General features: G+C 38.8%; 1 protein-coding gene across 3 annotated transcripts in view; it reads left to right on the top strand.

Annotated features, from left to right (window-relative positions):
* LOC127451857 (axin-1-like) overlaps window positions 1–24,672 on the top strand; it is a 50,887-nt gene extending 26,215 nt beyond the window's left edge. For 2 of the 3 annotated variants that reach the window (XM_051716851.1, XM_051716850.1), the window contains 9 exons: window positions 4,685–4,825; window positions 7,988–8,084; window positions 10,474–10,611; window positions 16,068–16,615; window positions 16,963–17,133; window positions 18,734–18,982; window positions 19,327–19,434; window positions 20,640–20,789; window positions 21,836–24,672. In XM_051716851.1, the coding sequence (XP_051572811.1) occupies window positions 4,685–4,825; window positions 7,988–8,084; window positions 10,474–10,611; window positions 16,068–16,615; window positions 16,963–17,133; window positions 18,734–18,982; window positions 19,327–19,434; window positions 20,640–20,789; window positions 21,836–21,962 (1,729 nt within the window). In that variant the 3' untranslated portion in view covers window positions 21,963–24,672. The remainder of the gene's footprint in view (window positions 1–4,684; window positions 4,826–7,987; window positions 8,085–10,473; window positions 10,612–16,067; window positions 16,616–16,962; window positions 17,134–18,733; window positions 18,983–19,326; window positions 19,435–20,639; window positions 20,790–21,835) is intronic. The other variant, XM_051716852.1, reaches the window with a different exon arrangement.
* Window positions 24,673–26,259: the final 1,587 nt, after the last annotated feature.

Raw genomic sequence — 26,259 nt, 5'->3', positions numbered from 1 at the left:
ATAAATAAATAAATAAATACAGTGAAACATGGAGAGGGAAAAAAAAAAAAAAACATTCACATCACCTTCACATTGTATCTGTTTACTGTGCATCGTTTTTTCCCCCACTTTGTGATAAGGTCTCAGCCTACTTTTGAACTAAGTAAGTTATTAAATTATTACGGAAATACATTTTTATAGTATAACAACAATAATAAAATAACAATAATTTAAAACAGTACCATATTTATGTAATCATTTCTTAACTTCCAGTAAAATCTGTAAGCTTTTATTTTGAAAGGAAGACATTTGTTTGTAGTTCCAGTTGACTTGATAATAGGGATGCCGTGATTTATACGGTTTTACTATTAACCGTGAATAAAAATGTCACGGTTAATTTAACCACAAGAATTTAGAATCCATGGTTAAAACTGTGAAATGCTTTATTTATACATGGCAAAATTATTATTTATAATGTATAAAATATATAATATAAAATAGTTATTCGTAAGATTTTGTAAGCCTAATGAAAAACTCTTGTGCATGTGTGGGTAATGGAGCTGTTACTATGGTTATGGATGGTGTGGAGCTTGGTCTGGTGTCGCGGACAGAATGTGAACTTGCGATTCAATTGAAACTGGTGCTACCACACACAAACTCCATTATATAACAGAGGAATTTGATCTACCAGACTAATATCAACCAAAAAAAGTGGCTGTTTACAGACAGATGTCATAGACACATCCTACAAATGGGACAGGATGCTCCACTAGTCGTCCAACAACAAACTAGTGAGTTTAATATTTTTAGCTGTGGTGATTTTAAAGTGATTAATTAAAAGATGCAACTTTTTGTAATGTTTAAGTGCACTGACAGCACATTCAGCGAGTCAACTTTGTAAAGTTGCATCTTAAATCGTCCTCATTATTTAAAGCATTGCTTCTATACAAATTCACTTCATTTAACAATACATGTAAATTTGAGTCATTATCGTACTTTAAATTGCCTGCTATAAGCAATGCTCTTGTTATTATGCATAGTCCACAGGTTTATTTGTAAGGTGTTTTGGACAGTATTTTTATGGAGTCTTTTGCTGATTCTTTATAGTGGGGTGTCTGACAGACAACGGATTGCTTTAATAAACTGTTGCAGAAGAAAAAAAATATATTGGATGCCGTGAACTAGGCTACATGTTGCGCACCCACAGTAATCTTACATTCTCACACTTTTGAAGCACTACGGTTACATTGAAACACATCACTGAGCTCGGGATGCGCATAAGCGGTGTCGTGCCCCAGATTCGAGCGTCTCTTATTATATACGTCCTATTTATATTTTGTGTATTTATCAGTTTTCTTATTGTGGGGGTACCCATCCTCCTATCCCCCAGAAATACGTCCTCTAAGAAGTTCAGTTGTGAGATATGCATTTTTTTTGCATCAGTGCTGTTGTATAATAAAAAAATGGCGAATAAACGTAAAACCGGTTAAGCGCAAAAAATGTTTTCAAAGACGGTAATCTAACCATCAAAAACTCACGTCATCCCTACTTGATGATAAAACCCGGTGTTATGAGGTTACTTCAGATTTGGATAATAACGTTTAGGGACCAAGCATATTTGGAATTACACAAATATGCAATTAGTCAATATAGAGCTCTGTAAATATAGCTCTTCAGCCTCACACGTACAGAGAACAGAGCTGCGCACATACAGTAAGTGCAGCGAGCAGGGTGTGCAAACTATTTAATTCACAGCTCTTGCTGTTTGAAAATTGCACTGCGTCATATCGCGATTTCGATTTTATTACGATAAATCGTTCAGCTCTACGTGTAGGGTCCGAAATTAACACCTGCCCAGTGCCAATTTCTGGTAATTTGCCCCATTCACTTCCATTGTAAGTGCCTCGTTATAACCTTGGTTTTTACTTTGAATTTTTTTAATTTTTTTTAAAGAAAATAAGGGACAAGTCCAAATACATTTTTGTTGTAATCATACACATTTTGCCACAGATGCTGTCAATTGAGCTTAACTTGAATTGAACCTGGAATATTCCTATTCACCTTATGCGCCAGAGAAAATAGCTTCTGGTCTAGCGTTTACTATAAAGATAGTGGAGATTTTAAAACAAGAGTACTTCTCTCATAAATCCACAAGATCGTACCTTCACGCTGTGGATGTACTGATGAGCCTCTGTGCATATGAAACTCCAAGAGACAACTCAAAGTCATTAAAATGTCTCTGTATGACAGCTTTGGCCATTTTCTCATGTCATTCACCCATCACGTTATAGTAGGTGAGCACATTTTTTGAGTGTTAAACCGGGACAGGGGAAGGGGTGCAACTATATTTATACACACACATACACATAAATATACATGTGAAAGTGTACGTTTTATTTTGTAATCCGTTTACAAAAAAATTTCATCACATTTAAGCCTTTTAAAAATGTGGGGTGGCAAATACATTTAAAAAGTACAAATGTAATTTCCTTAAGTCATGAATGTGCTCTCACTGTTGGAAATTTCATGTCAACTACATATTTTAACACCAATTATTAACAAGTTGAGAATTACATGTATAACATTACAGTTTTCATGATACAAGCATTTAAGTGTGTCATAGCTGTCCGAATGTGATCTGTCGGGTCCAATTTACCTCCACTGCGATCGGAAAATGAACATTTACAGCAAAACACCTCACTAGCATTTTCACATAGTAAAAGGGTGGTGTAGACTCACACCATCAACTCTTGGTGAAAAATAATTTCTGAGCTCCCACAGGTAATCCATTTTGATCGAATCTTCTCAGTATCTTTAATGCAAACCAGAGGTTAAGAGACAGAACACGGAAGCGTGGAGCACTGAAAAGGGGTGGGGCTTAATAAGATGTATAACTTGTATCTTAAGGCTATCAAAGAGATCAGCTAAATTTGAAACATTCACCTGGTTAGGTTTTAAGAACAGAACTTTATACTAGGGATGGGCATTTTGGTCATTTTGTCTACTCGAGTACTTGGACTAATTACTCGTTCTCATCGAGTACTCGGGGCAATGACATGTACATAACTGTATATACTGTATAATAACATGTCTGACAAACGTCTTTGGCTGCAGCATTGCATCTTGTTGTTCCAGTGTATCGTCTATTCATTATTATAGGCTGTTATAAAATAATCTGTTACAAAATGTACAAAAGATTGCATAATCAAAATATAATGCATCATATTTTGTCATTATGTGAAGAATGTGCACAACGCGCATCTGTCTGTTCTTCAGGTTACCATAGTAATCTTAGTAAGCGTGCACTACATTTTTTTTAGTGACTGTCTGAACAGTCCATTTTCAAATCGTGGTTGGCTTAACAGGAGATGCCATAAGCATGCCGTTTTTAATATGCGTGTTAAGTTGAAGTTCAGTTTTGAAGACGCTGCATTCTGTTCCATTTAGCTACGCTCTGTCTAGCTGTTAAAACACTCGCCTGCTGTATATGCGCTGCTTCATCGCGGTGCATCCACTGCCACACGTCTGGTGTGTCTCTTCCCAAGTGTTCGCTCCTGTGGGGAAAGCCACGATGCTCCGTATTGTTGTTGCTGTGATGATTCATGAAGCGTTCCATTCAAATCGGAGAGTCAGAATTTCCACCTTTCAACTGGGGGAAAGTGCAACGGAATGATACTTTTTGTCGGACTTCTAACTTGGAAACTCATGCGGAAATCTTCAACTCCCATTTCGTAGAGATGCAGGTGTGTGTTACATCACGCAAACATTTTGGCACCCAGGGCAGGGAGGTTTTACAGTCAGTAACAAACATTCACTTTTATTAAATAATATCCATTAACAAGTCAACGTTCTTACATTTAAATAATAATAAAATGTGTTTAGAAAACGTTTTACAGATGTTCAAAACATGGTTAATTACACTCTCTTTTGATTATCATAACGATGGCATTGTAGTGTCGTATATCAGTTTGGTTGCTATGAGACGTCTCTGACAATCAATGTACCCCTCAAAATCACAACGTAATCAATCTCAAAATTAAAAATAAGCTCAATCTTTGATACGTTTGTGTTTAGTTGTCAGGTAATTGTCACTGAATTTCGAATTAAGTGAAAATTCACATCATGCATGATCATCGTTTTCATGATAGATCATTGCTGCCACGTCCGAGTTCCTGAGTACTCGAGTACTCGTGCCCAACCCTACTTTATACAATTGATTAATTAGCCTAACAGTTTCATGCTGCCATTCTCGCATGAGTAGATGATGTTCTCAACTGTTTGGTATGTTGTTTTCTTTGTCAGCATTAACTAACTGCAGATTTAGTTTTCTGAGAATGCAACTGTTGCCTCCACCCATCCTAAAGGTCATTTTTGGAAATGCTTAAGGTTAATTAGATGGTGAAGCTCTTGATCAGTTGTTTGCCATTATTATTATTGCTCTTGATTAATTGTTTGCCATCATTAATGGCACCTGATGTTAAGACCTATAATTCCTTTTGTAACACAGATCAGGTAGAGAACAGAACAATAAATCAAGCCTGGTGGAGACTTTGGTCATAATTGTATGGCGTTATCTTGTCTGATACTTAAAAATGAATGATTGTAAGCTAATGTAGTATGCACATGTTTCACTAAAATGTCCAATATTGTTTTCTTAAATCACGTCTCTTAACTGAGTCTCCTCTGTCCCATTCTTCATCAACAGACATGCATCATGGAGGGAGCCTGTCAATCCATACTACGTGAACAGCGGCTATGCGCTGGCTCCCGCTACCAGCGCCAACGATAGCGAGCAACAGAGCATGTCCAGCGATGCAGACACTCTCTCCCTGACCGACAGCAGTGTGTACGTATATATCTATAGACCGAAAAATACACACAACTCCTCACAAGAAACCAATCCATCCTCACTACCCCAAGCTGGCGGAACATTCCATCTCAGAGCTTACAGCGATTCAATTTCACTACAGTGTCCTCAAGTCAAATTGGCAGGATATTCCTGCTCAAAGAAAACTTGCAGCCAGTTCTGCAGGAGCCTAGATAATCCAGCAATCGAACAGAAGACATGCAGCTTAATATTACTTGTCATTGGAGTGTCTTAAGCAGAGGCTGGCAGCCATCAGCGGAGGCTGGTCTCAGAACAGTGGCTCTTGCATACAGAATTAGTGCCATTTTCCCCCAGCTCTGCTCTGGGAACAAATCTGCTGTCCTCCTCCGAGGACCATCTGCTCATTATCCACACCAATGAAAGCCTCTAAATGTCATTACTTATGCTAATTATAGAGCTTCAGATTGGGAGGTATGAGGCGCTGCAGGCTGTAATTTGAAGGCATTGACTTGTTCTCTTTAAATTAACTTTCCCTGAAAACAAAGGAAATGGCCTTCACATTGTACAGTGCTTGTAGACAAGCAGGTTATTGGAAGAAGAGGAAATGAAATATTGAAAGCAAACAATGTGTTTTGGCATTAGGTGTAATCAAATTTGTCCACTCACTTCATGGCTTCAAAAAAATATTTAGCCCGTATGCAATTATTTTGAATGGTTGCTTTGAGGCAGCATGAGAGGACATGGGTGGATGGACAAAAATATTGCAATATGCAACGAGTTTCTCCAAGACCATTAGGGCTGGGTAAAAATACTGATTTTCTGATGCATCGTGATCTTCGTTTAAATGATCTCGATATTGATTCTTAAATCCTAAGATTAATCTTTCATTCTATGTGGTAACCCTCTATAATGCAAGTAAATCACTTGCATGTGCAACCAAATCTCACGCTGTTTGACTAAAATGGCTATGATTAGCCACTGGCTAATAAATGTTCAGATTTCACTCACCAGTGATTGAGTAGTATAATAGAGAAATAATTAGCACAGAGGTCCTTTCACTGTGTGTTGATACTAAAAGTTTGGTTTAACTTCTTCTGTGTGTCCAAAGACGAGGTCCTCTTGATCCATACATCACTGAATAATGTCACTTTTAATAACTAAATTAAGTTTAATAACTAAATTAATTAAAAACAACAAAAAAGAAACATTTAATTGCCTAGAAGGTTAGGATCATATATACTGTATATTATAGGTTATATGTAAGCAAACTGGACATTGCTACAGAAATGTTCCCATATTAATTTATATTGAATCGAGATCAGAATCGAATGGAGAGCTTGTGAATTGGAATTGATTGGAACTGGAAAATCTTTATCAATTCACAGCCCTACTATCCATTTCTATAATTTTAAAGCCTTTAAGAATTAATATTTTTAAAACCGCTAATCCAACTCTCATTTGCCATCAGCCATTATTTAGCAAGAGTACTTTCTTCCTCCACAGGAAGTGAAGTCCTGCTTTTGAAGGGTTTTGGGAGGATTTGTTGGACTGGAGAACTAGAACAGTTTTAGGAAGAGAGACAGCAACAGGGAGTGTGCCAAGTTCGGAGATGGCACCAGTGGTCCATGTTACAAAAAAACATTAAAGGTACATCAGGGCAAAAACATGTGTCTGAATTGGGCTAGATTAGAGGCCATTATCAGCTGTTTGCCAGGTGGAGATGCGGGGGGAGTCCGCAGCAGGACCCAAGGGGATTAAAGACTCCCTATGCCCATGTCAGTGAGGGACCCCAAACATGCTTCGCTCTGAAGCTGCTTTTGCAGCCGCTGCCCCAGGGATTCAGCCAGACAGGGGGAGGATGTGCTCCCATTTTCAGTTCAACAACAAAAACTTGAGTGCCTGGAATCACTTTAAGCTTTGCAGCCTGAGCATGTTGATTAAAAGTGTCCTGTTCTTACACAAGGACTGCCTTGTATGCACACAATCATTGGTGCGAAGAGACAGCGCCATTTTGTTCCCCGTAGAGCCAACATTTCTTTTAAAGCTATATAGGCTAAAGAGGTAACAACTTTTGTCAGCAAGTCTTTTGCATTTAGCAAGCTCAGTTCAACCCCTCATGTTCAGCACACATTATTCATCACAATTTTACTTAGAATCAAAAAGTACCACATATGAACATTTCCATGATGACATAACGGCCAGATATGTAAGCTGACATCTTATGGAAATTAAGACATATGGTACTATGGCTAAAGGTTTAGTTCACCCAAAAGTAAAAATTCTGTCATTGGGTCTGTTTCAAAACTTGGTGAGCTGTCTTGCTGTCCCCTGCCTACATAGGCAGCTGTCTCCTATGGCAGCATCCTAACCGAAATGGAGCCTCACATGAGATCAATTTTGAACGCTCTACAAAGGTGGCAGCTTCATGCGTCATTCTAATAGCTCTCATCATGCGCAGCGCATGTTAGACCCGACTCACAACTGATTTCAATACAGGTGATGCGAGAGGAAGGATGCAATACTCTTATGAGCATAAATAATACATGGCACACACACATTTTGGGTATTTCTCCTGCATCTTAGATTTATCTTTCCACCGAGCTCATCTCAGTGCATTCTGGGATTGCCTAACCAGGGAAGGATACATATATGCTACCTTAGAATTGGAAAAGAGATATCTTATGGGGCAGCATAATTAAGATGCCTAATTCAGATCGGGAGCACGCCTATTATGCCTTAAAATGCCGCTTCTGGAGGAAGTGCACTAAGTTTTGGAACAGACCCATTATGTAGTCACCCTCATGTCTTTCCAAACATCATTGACTTTCTTTCGTGGAGCTTAAAAGATATCAGGGTCAAAGTATACTTCGGTTTTCTGCGACCTGCTACTGCGTGAGATGCCAGTTTTGACTGACAGCCTCTGTCACATTCCATTTTCATTTTATGTGAAAGAGCAGTGCCTCTTAAAAATTTCCCCTCATGCACCAGGGAAGAAAGAAAATCATATGGGTTTGCAATGACGTGATGATGAGTAAACCATGACAGAATTTAGATTTTTGGGTGAACTAACACTATAACCTGTTATAAATTATCAAGATGTGTTATTGAATAGATAAACTTTGTTTTTCATATATTGATACAGATTGAGAATTAAAATCCCTTTTTGCTTCTCCCCATCAGAGATGGAGTCCCACCTTATAGATATCGCAAACCACATCGACGTGAGATACACGAAAGTGCCAAAGTTAATGGGCGAGTGCCACTACCTCATATTCCTGTAAGTATGCTTTGGATTTCCAGAACAACTTGTTGACTTTACAAAACTTTTTCTCTCTTTTCTCTCTACCTTTCTTTCCATTACTCCCTCCCCTCTCCCTCTCACACAATCCCCACGCCTTGTTTTATTTTATTCTCTGTGCCTTGTCTCCGTCCATCATCTTATGGTCTTTCCTTGTCATACTCACTCTCTCTTTTCTTCCCCCTGCCTTGTCTCTGCCATCGGCCCTAAAATGAATGTGCATTCTTAAGATGCACAGCGGTGGCTGGGGAGCTTTGATCATGTGCCGGCGAATAGCTGATGGAGAGTGAGCAAGCGCGAGTGTGCTGTCTAAAGCGTTCCTGATTCTCTCGTCAGCTCTGCCAGTTCTGCCCCAGCAGATGTGAAGCCTCCCCTCTGATAGCTCGGCTTTCCCACTGCACCAGCTCCAGCATAATTGGAGCCTCTGAGATAGAGCCCAATTTAACAGAGCAAACGTACACTTCCTCTCACCGGGGCCTTTCACTCATCCTATAGAGACTGAGAGCTGTGGAGGCAGCAATATGCATGTGATGTTCCAAAGCCGCTTTGCCTATTTTTTGTGTGCGCACCTAAATCTGATTACCAAAACAGCAAGTCGCAGATGTACAAACTTTGCCAACTCTAATTGACCTTTAATTCTAATGTCTGTCAGTGTCTTTCTCTTTTTTTCTTCCTTTAACATTACATCAACATTATGTTTATGGTTCTAAAACATTATTCCCTCTCGCCTGGATTTATTTTTCCATTTGCTTGCATTCCCCTGTTCTGTTTTAATAAAGTTTAAAAGGGTCTCTTATATTCTGTAAGCATGGTCTGCAGCAGGGAGGCAGTGTTAGTGACCAAAATGCCTTGTTAAGACTTGACAGATTCTGCAGTTCCACTGGGCATGTAACCATGTGGGCTGTGGAGGAGACTGTTGAATCTTAAAGAGCACCTATTATGGTTTTTCAAATATTACCTTTCATGAAGTGTGTTATATAGCTGTTTGTGAATGTAAAAAAGTCTGCAAAGTTTCAAAAATCAAAGTGCACGACAAATGGAGTTATTGACTCCCAAAAGAAAGAACCGATTCTGAACACCTGAAACGAGTCGTTAGTAATTCCAGACTTACTTCCTGTACTAACCTATGTAATTTGGTAACAAAAAACCCGCCTCGGTTCTTCATTGGCTGCTCGTGAACAGCTTTGACCTGCCCTCAAACACTACACTAAGCGGTAGACCAATCGCAACAGACTGAGACATCTGACCAATCAGAGCAGAGTAGGCTCTCGGAAAGGAGGAGTTTAGAATGAATCCTTTAGAACGGATCATTTAACGGAGTCGTTTTTGACACTGGGAAAAAAAGGTAATGCTGCAATTTAAATTATGAGCAAATTAATGTGTTTTTTGACCTTGGATGCATGTAAATCTATTGTATGAGACCTGTAAAACAAAATTAGGCACATTTAAAAACCATAATAGTTGCTCTTTAAGGAAACAGTAGGCCAGAACAAAGAGAGCTGAAACAGACTTTAGATCAGTTATGGCCCTATAATCAAAATTTTAACAGCTCCTGTAAGGTTTTATTGAACCGTATCCAGGCCCTGCCTGCAACTATATTTCTCCATGTGTCTGCCCTCCTCCCCCACCTCTCTTGTTCTCTTTTCAGACTTCTGGAATAATAGAGAGCAGAAAATGATACAAGAAAGTCCTTTATGTAGAGTAAAGTAGAGGTTAACCGATTGCTGATAGCGATATCTAAGGTGGTGGAAAAAGCCGATAAACCAATTAATTGGCCATTAGATTTTAAAATCGATTCATAGAATGTTACAACATTTTCCTAGTTGTTAGACTAGATGTATGTTACATCAATATAGACATAGGCAAGAGTACAAAATGAATAAAATCCCAAATGTATTTTATTTTTCAACCAAAATCCCAATAATAATCAGAAAATAAGAAGATTGGGTGTATAACGTGGGACTTTTAACACTAAACAAGCTTGAAACACACCAGGGACTTGGCTCCGTTACAGTGCTCTATTTTTAATATTTACCTAATTAAACATTTTATAGCCTATATATTATTATTATTATTATATCAGTTCACATTGCAAGTGCAAAATGTGAAGTTTAAAGACTGACAATCAAGCTGAACAATGTAGCTTGACTACGCAAAAAACCAGCTGTGGATTTTTTCAGTGCATTCATTCTCTATGGCACATTGTCCATTATGCTTTTCTGCTTTCACTATTGTGTTTTACACTGTCATGCAATACTGTTTTTTGTTAAAAGCTATCTTCGCATACATGCGCAATAGGCAGCTATAGTTTCTAACATTAAATGGGAATGGTGACCTTGATCACTGACTTGCATTCTCCTTCCATCAGCGCACAAACCGGATACCAAAGGATATTCACGTTGAGCCTGAGAAGTTTGCAGCAGAGCTAATCAGCAGGCTGGAGGGGGTGCTGAGGGAACGCGAGGCACAAGAAAAACTGGAGGAGAGGCTAAAGAGGGTTAGATTGGTAAGTGCATCCGAACACACCAAGGAATCATCCTCATACTACTATAAATTGTGCTAGAGTAGATACATTAGATTTTTTTGTGCTACTGTTTCTTTAAATCAAAAAGCTACTTTTAGTTTAATTAGTGTCAAACAGTAAAGCTCATTTTTTTACTGCACTTTATGTGCTAGGCAATCAGATGTCTTTTGAAGACTTCCCAACTTATCAAGGGTACTCTGCTTATTTATATAGTCTTTCTTGTAAGTGTCGGGTGAATCACCTACCGAGATTGAGCTACTTGCTAGTCTGCCTTAGTGTAATGACTTTGTTTGAAGTCAATCGGGGCATGAAGAAATGCTTGCACACACCGCAAATGGGAATCTTTTTCCCAACTCAAAGCCAGGTGTTAAGTCTCAAGGCAGATTATTTATATAGTTTGGCCTCCTGTAAGAGGAACTTCTGTCACGGAACAGTGACTCTGAGTTATTAAAAGCTCGAAGGAGAAATGTCATTGTCTCCTAATTGATGTTCTCATCGGTGCCTCAATTTTTGAGATTATCTCTCTATTCTGCACTTAGCAAATTTATTCTAAAATTTTTTTCCCCCATCAGCTAACTGTCCTTCTTTAATCCAACCTACCTTCCGCTGGTTCTTCTCCATTGAGCAGGGATGGGCGGGATTCTGACAGTTAAATACGCCTTTGACAGCAAAGGTGCCTTGACAAGGCTGTATAAACTGAATAAACTAATAAAATGATATGTCATAGGGATGTTACACAGTCATTTATTATTGTAGCATAATTAAATTTAAATTCAGAGCAAGTCACAGTGTCCAGTTTTTAGAGGTCAAATAAGCCGCAAAGGGCAATCATAAATTTGCTGGTTTGCTCATTGCGGTTGGATTTGTGTTTTGTTTTTCCACCTCCACTCCTGGTTTTTGGCACGATTTGTGTCAAAGATCGTCCAGAGCCCAGACCTGCACAGATACTCTGTAAAAATAAAAATATGCATGAGCAAAATCTTCAGAATCTCCTTGGGCTTCACTACCTGTGGAGAGAATCAAAGTATTTCACACAAATTACCCACTATGGCTTCAGTGTTCAAATGAGATGACAACTAAATGAAAATGCACATTTAGTGGAAATAAAAAGACAAAATATTTTTGCATTGTTGATGAACAAAATTGACGTCATGAACTGACAGACTGTCAAGAAGAGCCCAATACCATGCAAAATTGTGTAATGTGGGCTGCCTAACAAATCTATTTATTATTTGGCAGCAAAGAGACTTGAAGGGAACACTGTGTACTAGGGCTGTCAAATAAAAATGAGAATTTTGAATATTCGTCGAATTTAAGAAAAGAAATGCACATTCTAATGCTAAAACTGTGTATTCGAATTTTGGATTTGTGCCAAGCACTGACGATGACTTCTGATCGATCGCATTCTTGCGCTAAAAAGGCTAGACACAGTGCAACAAATACAGTTTAACAGAAAGCAGGTGTCTCAATATGCTTTTTAAAGTTATTTTTAATTAGTCACAGCATCTAAAACTGAGCTCCTGCACAAGACACTGAATAAACAAAAACAAAGCGAAACAAGACATTCATCTAGCACGCGTTTACAAAGAAAAACAAATGAATGGTTGCAAAAGTGTTTTGTGTGAACAGCCCCTTACAGTTGGTGGTCTTTGGTCATTGCATCTTGCTCTCTTATAAGCGTTTCTCAGATTAAGCAACAAGTTTTTTAAATGCTTTGTCAGGAAAGATGTTCAACTTGGATATGTTTGTTTCGAGATTCTCGTGTTTGGTTCCACTCTGTTGTGTTCCGTCTGTTGTGCTCATAGTCTGAGCTGCTCATCACCGAATTCAGCCGAATACCACTGCTGTCTGTGAATATTGTTACCCTACGTACACTGTAATGAATAGAAAAAACAATGTGGTATTTTGCTTTTATTATGAAGTTTGAGCTGGGGATAGTATACTGTGGCATCAGTAAGTGTAACACCATGTGGACTGTCTATTGAAGCGTGGACTGTATAAAATTTATATTTATTTTATGCACATTAGTTGAAAATGGAATGCTCTTTTTTTTTTTTTTTTTTTTTTTTTTTACAGCCAGGAATGTTCTTTGCAATAATATTATGGTGATGTATGGTTTATGTATTTAACGCGCCCTCTTGTGGACTAAGGAAACAACGTCAATTTAAAAAAATCAGCTGACTTTAAAATTAGAATATTATTAGAATAGGTAAAAATTCAAACTTAATTTATCTGCCCAGTTGACAGCCTTCTGTGTATGGTTAATCCCACATCAGCATAAAACACATTAACACATGACACTGCATTAAAATTAAACAATGCAATACATTTGAAATAACTTAAAACACAGTTACACATTAACATTAAAGGGGACCTATTATGCAAAATTCACTTTTACCTGATGTTTGAACATAAATGTGAGTCGGCAGTGTGTGTACACAACCACCCTACAATGTTAAAAGTCCACCCACTCCTCTCTTATATTTCTATTAATCAAAAACAGTGTCTCAACGTAAAGTGACATCACTTTAGAGCAGGCCACGCCCACGACTGGTGACGGACTCGACCCTATTATCATACATCCTCCCCTGAGTGATCGACACACAGTCCACCATTTTTTTCCCGCGCTGGAGCAGCTAAAGTGAGAAGAATAATGTCTCAACTTCGTAAGCATCATACGTGTTCTGTTGTTCGCTGTAAAAGTGAACATAAGAGTCTTCATGTACTCCCGGCATCAGAGCCACTGAAGACGCAGTGGACAAGTTTTGTTTTTGAAGAAAATGTGCCCCAAAACATACCAAAATTAGTGTATGTTTGTGCAAATCATTTCACACCGGACTGCTTTGTGAATGAGGATCAATATAAAGCAGGATTTTCAAAAAAACTGACTCAAACATGGATCAGTACCAACTGTCCGTGTTCCAGCTTTATATCCTGAAGATGTGAGTATCACACTTTTATTTTGTGAATGTTTGCAAATCGCCTTTCAGAATGTGCTTGTTAGCTGATTCCATGGCTAATGCAGCTAAAGTTACCATTGTCTCTGATTGTATTCACAGAGACCAGAGCTATGTCGTTATAGCTTGTTTGCACATGATGTCACGTCACTGCGTTGCTGTGGTGTGAAATGCAGATGGAGGGCAGGAAGTGATTTTCTACTTAAAAAGCACTATCACAAACTCAAAATGCATATGTTTTGCGTCGTTTACGGTTGCTCATACATATATGGCTGAACTCCGGTATTTACGGTGTCAGTCATATTGGTTCTGATTTGTTGTTGCTATAGTATCCGAAGCACGCTGTAAAGGCACAGCCCTCTTCCGGAAAGGGGCGGGGAGCAGCAACTCATTTGCATTTAAAGAGACACACACGAAAACAGCATGTTTTTGATTCCACCCAAAAAGAGGCATTTACAGCATGGTATAATAAATGATCCGTGGGGTATTTTGAGCTGAAACTTCACAGACACATTCTGGGGACACCTGAGACTTATATTACATCTTGTTAAAAGGGGCATAATAGGTCTCCTTTAAATTATATTTTAACATAAAGGAATATTCCAGGTTCAATACAAGTTAAGCTCAATTGACAGAATTTGTGGCATTATATTGATTACCACAAAAAATTATTTTGATGTTACCCTCCTTTAAAAAAAAAAAAAAAAAAGAAGCAAAAATCTTGGTTACAGTGAGGCACTTACAATGGAAGTGAATGGGGCCAATACGTAAACGTTAAAAGTATAGCCACAAGACGTAAATAATAGGTGTGTTGATATGATTTTAATGTGATAAAATTGTTTGCTAATATTTTCTCCGTAAAGTTATTTCCAATTTTAAGATGTAATGTCAATGAACCATAAAACCATAAAATGACTGTAAAAATGTTGATTTAAACAACTTTATAGCTCAAATAATACACAAGTTTTAACAAAAGAATTAATGTAAGTGCTTTTATAAAATTGTAAGCTTCACATTCTTGTCTTTAAACCCTCCAAAAATTGGCCCCATTCACTTCCATTGTAAGTGCCTCACTGTAAACTTGATTTTTGCTTTTTTTTTAAAGAAAAAGAGGGACGAGTCAAAAATCTTTTTTTGTGGTAATCAACATTATGCCACAAATGCTGTCGATTGAGTTTAACTTGTATTGAACCAGGAATATTCCTTTAAAGTACCCATAGAACGCACCTTTCTGGAGTGACCTGACCTATGGCCAAAACTACAGTATGTTGATTACTATTCACATTACAGATATATCCAGTTATTAATATGCATGCAACAGGGTGAGATTGCAGTGTGCCAGAGTATGACAAGGCTGTCAATTAGTTCAATTAGAATTAGGTTTTCATTTACAAAAACAAATTATTACATTTTCATTGGCCACATTTTACATGGCAGAATGTAACTAAAGCAGTATTAAGTTGAAAGACTGACTTAAGATGAAATACCTCAAAATTAATACTGCTTTTTTGCCGCTGACTTTAAAATCAGATTTCCAAAAAACAACAGCTAAGTCAAATCTGATCTTGAAGGCCAGAACTGATCAGTGACTATCATATTAATAAGCAAGGCGTTATTAAATCTTAAGAAAACACTTGGGGGGGCCTGGGTAGCTCAGCGAGTAAAGACACTGGCTACCACACCTGGAGTCACAAGTTCGAATCCAGGGCATGCTGAGTGACTCCAGTCAGACTTCCTAAGCAACCAACTGGCCCGGTTGCTAGGGTGGGTAGAGTCACGTTGGGTTAACCTCCTTGTGGTCACTATAATGTGGTTCTCTGTGGGGCGTGTGGTGAGTTGTACGTGGATGCCGCTGAGAATAGTGTGAAGCCTCCACACACGTTAGGTCTCCACGGTAACACGCTCAACAAGCCACGTGATAAGATGCACGGATTGACGTCTCAGACGCGGAGGCAACTGAGATTCGTCCTCCGCCACCCGGATTGAGGCGAGTCACTATGCCATTACGAGGACCTAGAGCGCATTGGGAATTGGGCATGCCAAATTGGGGAGAAACAAAAAGAGAGAAAACACTTGTCTGATCCCTTCTAATGTGATGAGCAGATATCTGTGATTTTCATGATTTCCTTGAATGTGAAAGTCGTGTTTTTTGCTACAAGGAAATTCTGCCATGGGTCCTTTTCAGGTCATTGTCTGTTTTGAATGTGACCATAACAAAGGCATATCAATAGAAGCCTTATCTGGTTAAGCCTATGAAAGGAGGACATCTGCTGGTTTAAAACCGTTACTGCACAGTGATTATTTAGAGCTCATTGTTCTCTGCATTAGGCTGGTTCAGGTCTATCAGATGGCATTCCCATTGGCATATTAACTGTCACAGTATTTTTTTATTGAATGAGATGGCTTCAGATTCGGTTCAAACCGAATGGCTGATTTTTCTTAAAATGTATTTTGTCATCATTGTAAATCTCTGTCCTGTAGGAAGAGGAAGGCGATGATGCAGACATCTCCACTGCCCCCTCTCTGGTCAGTCACCGGATGCCTCTTGCTGGCCAAGTGCAGCATTATGGCGGTCGCTACTCTGAAATGAGCTACAATGGGCTGCAGCTACGGGACGCGCATGAGGAGAACCCTGAGACCATCCTGGATGAGCATGTGCAACGTGTTATGAAAACCCCTGGCTGTCAATCTCCCGGCACAGGCCGCCACTCTCCGAAATCCCGCTCGCCAGATGGGCTTCCCGCGGGCAAGATGTCTGGGCTGATGATGCCGCTATCTGGTGGACAAAGCAAGCACCAGGTTCGGCTGGGGCCAAAGGGCGAGGCAGCACACATGCACCATCACAAACATGTTCACCATACACACTATGCGACTGGGGGAAAGCCCAAAGAGCAAATGGAGGCGGAAGTCATTAGGATGCACGCCGGCTTCGCTTTGAACATGGAGCAACACCACTATGGATCCAAGCCCCGCAACTACGCAGATGGAATGAGCATCGGTCCGAACACCACAGACCCCATGGGTTACGGGTATGCTCCTTGATGTTGTCTTGTTATTTCTTTATATTGTAGACCTTAAATAGACAGTTCACCCAAAAATTAAACTACTGTCATCATTCTCTCATAAATTAATGTATGAATTTATTCCTTCCATGGGACACAAAAGGAGATGTTGGGCAGAATGTTAGCCTCAGTCAACATTCACTTTCTTTTTCTTTTTCTTTGCACTGAAGGTGAATGGAGACTGAGGCATTCTGCCTAACAACATGAGGATGAATAAATGATTGAATTTGCATTTTTGGATGAACTATCCATTTTAATGAAGCCATTTCACTTAACAGCTTAAATGATTGTGGTGTCATGGTCTCTTATTGTAGCAGTAAAGGTAGCACGCTGTCAAAGCGACCTGTCAGAAAAGGAGATGATGCACGAAACTATGAGCTACGAGAGCCCTTGCCCCCTGATGATATGGAGAGGAACCAGAAGATTTTGCAGTGGATGATGGAGGGAGAGAAGGAGACCGGACGCTCCAAAAGAAGTCCTTATGGGTGAGTACCCTTACTGCCAATAACCCTCTTAGTGCAATAATCTTGAAGGTTTAGTACATGAATCTATATTCTTAAGAATTTTGTAAGACTGCTCAGATTGGTTAGGACTGTAAAAAAAAAAAAAAAAAAAAAAAAAAGAAAAACCTGAATCTAGTTTATTTTACAGTGATCATGTATCTCAGTAATTACTAAGCATGTCATAAAATAGCGATATATCAATTATTTGTTCAGCACGTTGTTTTATTGATACATTTGAGGCATTGATATATTAACATAAGCCGGCATTTAAATTAGAAGCCAAATTTGCGTGCTTTCTAACTCACTGTCAGTTTGCCTTCCATTTAATGTAGTCAGGTGTAATTGCTCTGGGAGACCACAAGGGGGTGATATAAAATGTACTGTACTTAATACGTCGATGCAGTGCAGGTGGCAGTCCAAAGTTGTGAATCTAGTCATCATACATACAAAAGTTTCTTATGATTTTGTACTTAAAGAATGAACCGTGACGTTGATGCGTTTGCAGGTTAGTGTATGAAACTGGTTTAACTGCGCAAACTGAACGATTAGAAATGGCGACGTTTATTATGCAATTTCTCTGTATGTAGCCTTGAAGAGGATTTATTCAAGCTGTCAAACCACAAAACATACTTATAACTGAAAATACATTTTATAGGCTCTATGAAAGATACATCTACACAATATATCATCCAGTGAGTAAATATTCTTTGTCCTGTGATATTGATTTGGGTCGAATTTAATGGAAAACTAAACTAAAACAAGTTGCGCTCTGTGGGGCTGCAGAATTTTGAGCAGCCTCTGGAGTCATAGCTGGGAGTCGTAGGTTTGTTGAATGTGTGCATACCTTCATAGAAAATTCTTGTTTCGAATGTTGGAATACACCATGTCGTCCACCAGATGCGTCCGGTGTTGTGTTGAAAAATATGTTTGAAGTGACAAAGACTGTTGTTCAACAAGCAGTCCTATTTATATCTTAAAAAATGCTGATATATATCGATAATCATTGGGAAAATTTCTGATTATCCCAAGTCTAGTAATTACCCAGTTGTAGTGTAATAATTTTATTGAGCTGTTTGTACTTGTATATTATAATCAGTAATACTATTTAAAAAAAAAAAATGGTAACATGTATTATGTTGTAACAGGAACACCGTAAAAAAGAAAAGTGTCTCTGTAGAATCAAATATAGCTGGGCCTACATTGCTGTGACTCCGTGTCCTAACCAGACAGTACGCAATAGATTTACATGGAAGAGATAACTTATGGCTTGTCAGTTTACCAACAGTGACAAATGATGAGCAACAGGGCAGTTTGTTGATCGCTTGGTTTCTATTTCTGTGGCGTTGAGTTGGGTAGCCCCACCCACTGTGAAATCAAATTTTTCCAAAATCCTGCTGCTCATAACTGTAGATTAAGCATCAGAAATCTTCTGAGTGGCGTCACGATGCAGTTTCATATTCAGTGTGGACAAACTGCTTGTTGCTGCTTTTTCTTGTAGCATCGCGTCTGGTCATTGTATTGAACCCATTACTGGACCTGACTGATGGTGTTAAAGCTAATTTTGGTCATGCTTATTCCTCAGAAGCATCTCAGGCTCCAAGAAGGCGCAAGGTCACGAAGTCACGAGGCCCAGTTCGGTAGAAAGGCCTGGGGCAGTGCACCCTTGGGTTACTGCTCAGCTCCGCAACAATGTGCAGCCCTCCCATCCCTTCATCCAGGATCCAACCATGCCCCCCAACCCGGCCCCCAACCCTCTCACACAACTGGAGGAGGCGCGAAGGCGGCTTGAAGAGGAGAGGAAGAAGTCTGGAACTTTGCAGGCCAAGCAAAGGTGAGAAGTCATGTCCACTAAAGATGAGAGCACTCAAAACAGTATTGACTCAGCATGATAATAGTTCATATGTGATACATGGTTGCCTGTTTTGTTATTGTATAGCAATGATCGCAGGCTATTTGCTTCCGTCAAAAGGGAAATTGGTAAAGTTTCAACACAATAGCAGTGTGACTTAATCACTAGCAGCTGAACAATGCAAGGCTGTCACCTATTTCCCCCTCTTCCCCTTTCTAGTCAACATGTTTCCACACACATTATAGCTAGCATAGGTGCATGTGTGTATTGAGGCATTTTGAGCCTGCAATAGCAGCCGGTGTGTCTAACACTAGGTTGTTCCTCAGGTATGTGATGGAGGTGATCCAGAGGGGTCGCGCCGCTGTCAGGCCCGCTCTGTTTCCCACGCTCAGTGTGGTGCCCGCTGTCTCCGACACGGAGCTCTCCGAGTCCGAGTATGTGCCACTGTCCTAGCATTCCAATTACCCATTCATACTTCCCCATAGAGCATAGCACTCCCCTTCACCATCCCATGCTACCAGTACACGCACCCGCATGTGTACGGCAAGCCTGCAGCAGGGCTGTTGAGCATGTGCCTTCATGTAGTTCACTAACACTTTTTTTGGTTAGTCTGTGTAGAGCTATCCTACCTCTTTTCCCGTGCTTAGCTTAAGGAATAGTTCACCAAAAACTGAATTCTGTAATTATCTACTCGCCATTGTGTTGTTTCAAACCCTTATGCTTTTATTTTCTCCATGAATCACAATAAAATAAACAAAATAAATAGTTTAAATGTCTTGTGTACTATATTCTAAGTCTTCTGGAGCCATACAATAGATTTGTGTTGAAGGGACTGTAAATCAAATCATTGATGCAACTCCATATGTAGCAAATCAAATATTGCACCTATGGAATATGTTTTATGTTATGATGTTTGGTCACGAGACACTCCAAAACCAATGAGATTTGTGCCATATTTGATTTGAGAGCTCCATACTTAGTTGCATCAGTGATTTGATTTTTAGAGTGAGTAATGATTTAAATTTCAGTCCGTTCATCACACAAAGCTATTGTATGGTTTCAAAAGACTTTGGAATATAATGAATCAGTCTATGGACCACTTTTATGGTTCTTTTTTTTTGTCCTTTTTGGAGCTTGACAGCAAATGTTAATTTCTTCAAAGTTCTCTATTTGTGCCTCATGTGGAAAAACAAAAACAGAGTATGGGATTGGAATGACATGAGGGTGAGTAAATAATCACAGAATCTTTTTAAATAGAGTAGATTCACCAGTATGGGCAAGTAGTTCCTCAAGCAGCCATTAACACATACTTTTATAGCATTGTTATGGTTGCAGTGAAGTGTCAAGTGACAGCATTTTATAGACCCTTGATACATCCAAAAGCACCCTTATTTGTGTAAAATACTGAGCGAGAGCGATCCATTGATGTTTACTGTCTGCCTGCTCCTCATGCAGATATGCAGTTTAGTCACATCAAAGCTTTAGTATGGAGGAGTTGAAAGCTGCACTGCCAGACTGTGCCAAGTTTTTTTTTTTTCTTTTTCTAAGGAGTGGGCAGCATTTTTCAGGCATCTGGAGTGTGGAGGAACAGCTTCGTTGTAGTTGGCAATGTTTTTAAGTACCTTTTGGTTAATTGCAGGCACAAGAATATGAAGAAGCAGCCCTGTGAGAACATCACTGTGGCCTATTACTTCTGCGGAGAGCCCATCCCATACAGGACGTCTGTCAAAGGGAGGATTGTCACGCTGGGACAGTTCAAGGAGCTGCTAACCAAGAAAGGGAGCTACAGGTAAACCCCTGCCCTAACTTTATACATCCTTATTTTCAGCATTAATAGGTTATTGGGACCATAGTCTTCAATTTAGATGGTCAAATTCTTAAACATATTATTTCCAGCATCAGATGACTGTATTTAATGTTAGTTTATATATTAAAGACTAGGGGTGTAACGGTTCAAATTTCTCACTGTTCGGTTTGTATCACGGTTTAAAAGTCACAGTTTCTGTACGGTTCGGTATTTGCTATGTTCAGAAAAAATATATATTACAGCCAAATTCAACAGGTTTGTCCTTACTAAAAATTGCCATGGTTTCACTACAGTAAACATAGTTTAACCATGGTATTTTTAGTAAAATCATAGTAATCAGAAAATCAACATGATTACTGTCATGGTTACTATATGGAAACTACAGTGTTGCAGTTGTAAAACATGGTTATTTGTATCAAAACCATGACTTCTGCTTAGAAAACCATGGTGACAGCAGTCATTGTTATTACAGTAATGGTTACTACAATATTACTGTAGTAAAACCATGGTTAATTTTCCTTAGGGTCCTTAACTAAAAAAAAACTTTTCTCTTATTACTTAATCAACATTTGAAATTAAAACCTGCACTATTACATACATAACAAGCATAAAGTGCATTTTAAACTCAACATATATTCAACATTCGGAAACTGTAGCCTACATCACTATTGCAGGAACCTTGCTGTTTAAATGGATACGAGAAGGGATGTTGTGATGCAGCTCGAGTGTTTTAATTATACGCTGAAATCCCACATCTTGAACAACAGAGTAGGGCAACATATCCTTGGCAATGAACAGCCCAAGCACTTCAGTTATTGTTTCATGTCTGTCCGAATTAGCACTTAGCATTGTCAACTACACGCAACACGTGCAGAACTGGGATGTCATCAATCAGTCATTTCATGTTGCAATTTAGATTATACAGTATGTCTCGTTATAACTGAACAGAATTACTTGACTTCAAAGCTTTGGTGAGATGATTCTTAAGTACCATTCACATTCACTGTCTCTCCCTCACCAAATCTCAGGTATTATTTCAAGAAAGTGAGCGATGAGTTTGACTGCGGAGTGGTGTTCGAGGAGGTTCGCGAGGATGATGCCATCCTGCCCATCTTTGAGGAGAAGATCATAGGAAAAGTCGAGAAGATTGACTGAGACTGTGGGGATGGATACGAGAAGTGGGGAAAGGAGGTGCACTGGGAGACGTGGGCTGCAAAGGAGCTGCAGGATGTGGAGAAAGGGAGGGTGCGATGTGCAGGTGCTGAAAGTGGTACAGGGTATGTGGCTGTGCTGGAGAAAGAGGTCCAGAAAAGGGAGGGCTGCGGCAAGTACACTATTTACTCTTGAGGCTTCTACCTCTGCACAACGGCTTTTAAAGTCAAACAGCTGCTCGGTGCTGAAGATCACTGCATTGAGCAGAATCCACAGAACCCTTGGACTCACCGAGAAATAAAGCGTGAGGTGGCGTTCTCTCACTTTTGGTATAGTTCTAGCTCTGAAAATGTAATGTAGCAATGTAAAGTTAGACTATAAAAAAGTACTATGAATATGTTTACTAAAGCTGCATATTTTTGATATGATGTATCAGAAGGAACGTATCCTTTCTAATTTAACAACTCTTGTAATTTTATATGTGCTGGTACCAGATGTGTACAGACTGTCTGTTTAAAAGCAAAAAGATAAAGTTTTATATCTATTTAAATATTTAAAAATAAGGGGAAAAAAGAGAAATCGGTTCACCCATATCACAGCTGCGGCATTGACCTAACTTGAGAAGGCAGAAACCATAGCCCACATTTTACAGAGTGCTTATAACTCTTATAAACAGTTGTTTTTTTTTTTTTTATCAGTCCTACTTGTAGAGGGGAGTCAGCAATGGCTGCACTTTTCACAGCATTATGCATTGATGTCAAAGGAGATGGAGAATAGCTTTGAGCAGAGGTCCTATACAGCGATGCCTTCACATTGTGGATAGATGTATGATTGCTCTGTGCTTTTGAATGCAACAAAATCCAGTGTCTTGGGTCTTCTCGTTTATCCACTGCTGTCAGCGATGACATGCATAATAATCCCTCCCCTCTTCACACATCGCATGACTAAAGAGCCCGCACAGGCAAAATGGACAAAAGGACAAACAAACATCTTCAGACATCTTGACAGAGCAATGGGTTTGTAGTTTATATCCAAAATCGACAGAGCACCTTGAGAACAGGGAGGGAATTTATTTTCTAAAATAGTTTTGCGTTTCCTCGCAATTGTATTCCTTTGCAATACCTTTATCCATCCCCTTATGAAAAGTAAACATGGTTTTACTACAGTGGCCAAAGTTGAACTATGTTTTTTATAGTAAAACCATAATAGCCACAATATTTACTATGGAAACCATATTTTAACCATGATATTCTGTAGTATTAATACAGGAAAACCAAAACTAGGGTAATCAAAATCATAATCATTCTGCCAAAAAACACGGTTAATTTTACTATAGTAACACCATGGTTAATTTGTGGTACATGTACCATGGTTAAAACCATTCGTTTCTGTAGTAAAACTATGGTTAATTTTTGTAAGGGGTGGTTAAAGATATTACGAGGGAACCCAAAATAATTGTGAGGGAATGCACAATGTATTAACAGAAAGACAAAACATATTGTGAGAGAACGCAAAACTGTTTCAGAAAATAAATTCCCTCCATGTCCTCTATGGGGCTCCATAAAATCTGAAATGGGGAATGGCAGGAAGTGTTTTCTCCCACTTTCCAGATGTTTGCATATTTTCAACCCCTGTGTTTAAGAGGTGGTCCACAGCAGTAAAGTGAGGGCTACATGAAGTTCTGATAGTATGAATGCACATGCGTGTGATCCTGGGGTCCATTGTCTACTGAGTGCCATAGGACAATATAACGATCATGTTTACACTTACCTTAATGTATTACAGAGAAGAAACAAATAGAGAATTGTAGCTTTTTAGCTTAACACAGCTAAATTTGGTGCCTGGCAAGAACGAATTGTTTTAAAAATTTAGTTTTAGCCTAATGTGGTCTGCCATGATGAGATCATGAAACACCAAAGAGAACAACATATTAAAGGAGTTAAATAAAATCCAATTGATTTGTTTGTTTTTAGCAACAAATGTGAAGCTGGTGAAATAACAAAAGCTGGTGCTGATCTTCGAAGTGTACTAACCGCTAGGATGTGGCTGGCAAGACAGAGCCAGACGTGGTGCTGTTATAATGTTAGAATGCTTATTGTTGTACTTGCATCCAATCTTCCCCAGTGTTAATGTTAGTGTTTATTTTAAATTCCCAGCATAATTTGATTTAAGCTGCCCATTGTCATCAATGTTTGTTCATTTTTTTTTTTTCTTCCCTATTTCAATTAGAATGATTTTAATTCTCTATCATATTAAACAATATGGGTACTTAATATGGAACATTTCTCATGTTTGTTTTAAATAAGTTTAATTGTGGCATAATTGTCGCAGTTCTTTTTTTCAATGGAGATGTAAAAAGTTAACTACTGTGAAAAGCCTGGATGTGAGCTCCACTCACTGAATGATGGATTATCTGTACATAGACATCACAGAGTGCCTTTTCTGACCATGCTCATCTCTAATCCACTGTCTGCTCCCCTCACTCCATGTGTCCAGTACCAGGGACTTGCATTATGCTTTTAAGTTTTTTTTTTTTTATGTTAGTTTTCAATGCGAAGCGTATCACCACACTATAAGTCTTTCTTTGTAAATATGTACATTTTTATGTGTCTTCAACTACAACCAGCAACCCAATTTGGATATTTAGTGCCCTGGTTCTGCTTAAGTGTGCCGAGTTGTACAGTTTTCATTTTATGGTACTTTGGACAATAAAGACATGTAATAAATGAAATGTGGAGGTCTCTTGTTCTTTTTTATGATACATGCCTTTTTACAAGACTGAAAGCATTTGATGTATTTTACATAATTTCTATATATATATATATATATATATGATGACACTCGTTCCCTTGCAACTAGTTTCATGAGCTTTGCCAAGATCACAAAGCCAATGTTTCATAGACTTCACATGATCATTGAAAAAAGAATTATGACTTGTAACAGAAACTATTCATTAAAGGGATAGTTCACCCAAAAATGAAAATTCTCTCATTTACCCTCATGCCATCCAAGATGTGTATGACTTTCTTTCATCTGCTGAACACAATTTTTAGAAGAATATTTCAGCTCTGTAGGTCCATACAATGCAAATGAATGGTGACCAGAACTCCAAAAGCGCCAATAAAGTGATAACGTCAGCATAAAAGTAATCCATAAGACTCCAGTGGTTTAATCCATGTCTTCTGAAGCAATCCAGTTGGTTTTGGGTCAGAACAGACCAACATATAACTGCTTTTTCACTGTACATCTTGTCATTGCAGTCTCGAGGCAAGGTCATGATTTCAAGCTCGATTACACTTCCTAGTGCTTGATGCATGTGCAGAGGGCTAGATGGCGCTATAGGAAGTGTAATCGAGCTTGAAATCATGATCACCAAGGAGACTGCTGTCAAATGTACAGTGAAAAAGGAGTTATATTTTGGTCTGTTCTCACCCAAAACCAGTTGGATCACTTCAGAAGACATGGATTAAACCACTGGAACCTTATGGATTCCTTTTATGCTGACTTTATCCCATTTTTGGAGATCTTGCCACCATTCACTTGCATTGTATGGACCTACAGAGTTGAGATATTCTTCTAAAAATCTTCGTTTGTGTCCTGCAGAAGAAATAAAGTCATACACCTCTAAGATGGCATGAGGGTGAGTAAATGATAAGAGATTTTTCATTTTTGGGTGAACTAACCCTTTAAATTGTGAGTCTATCTTCAACCACCAACAACTCTTTGTAATATTATATGTGTAAATATATGAAATAAGGATATGTTCTTTGTGGCTGTCCAATATGTCCAGACACTGTAGGGATTCTGAGCTGAGAGCTTTGAGTGTTTTCTCACAATGGCCTTAGAGGGCCCCTTTGTAGATGGCACTTCTAAGACTTAATGGGTTTTTAAAGAGGTCCTTATGAGGAAAGAAGCCACAAAAATGCTTAGCTGGATGGACTCCTTTTTCATTCAAAAAGTTCTCTCTTACAGCTGTACTATGTGAAAAATGAAGGTGCCATTGATTTGATTAGTTCCCATTTAAATCCAAGTTGATGAAAGGTGCATATTTTGTCCCAAAGGGCTGGAAACCCCATTGTTTTTGTCAGGATTTTTGGTGGTCTAAGCACAGAAGGTGCTAGAACCCTCTTGTATTTGTTCATATTTTTGTATTATTCTTATTCGTATAATTAGGGTTTCAAGCCAGTTGGGCTGAAACACTACTGTATTTGTCAGAAAAAAATGTGACAATTAACCGTTTAGGCATTAACATGACCTAACATGTCCAAATCTCCTCAGACACTTTATTATCCCCTTCTAA

The sequence above is a fragment of the Myxocyprinus asiaticus genome, chromosome 14, assembly GCF_019703515.2.
Source record: "Myxocyprinus asiaticus isolate MX2 ecotype Aquarium Trade chromosome 14, UBuf_Myxa_2, whole genome shotgun sequence".
In the NCBI taxonomy this organism is placed as follows: Eukaryota; Metazoa; Chordata; class Actinopteri; order Cypriniformes; family Catostomidae; genus Myxocyprinus; species Myxocyprinus asiaticus.
This window is presented reverse-complemented; position numbering and strand designations above follow the sequence as displayed.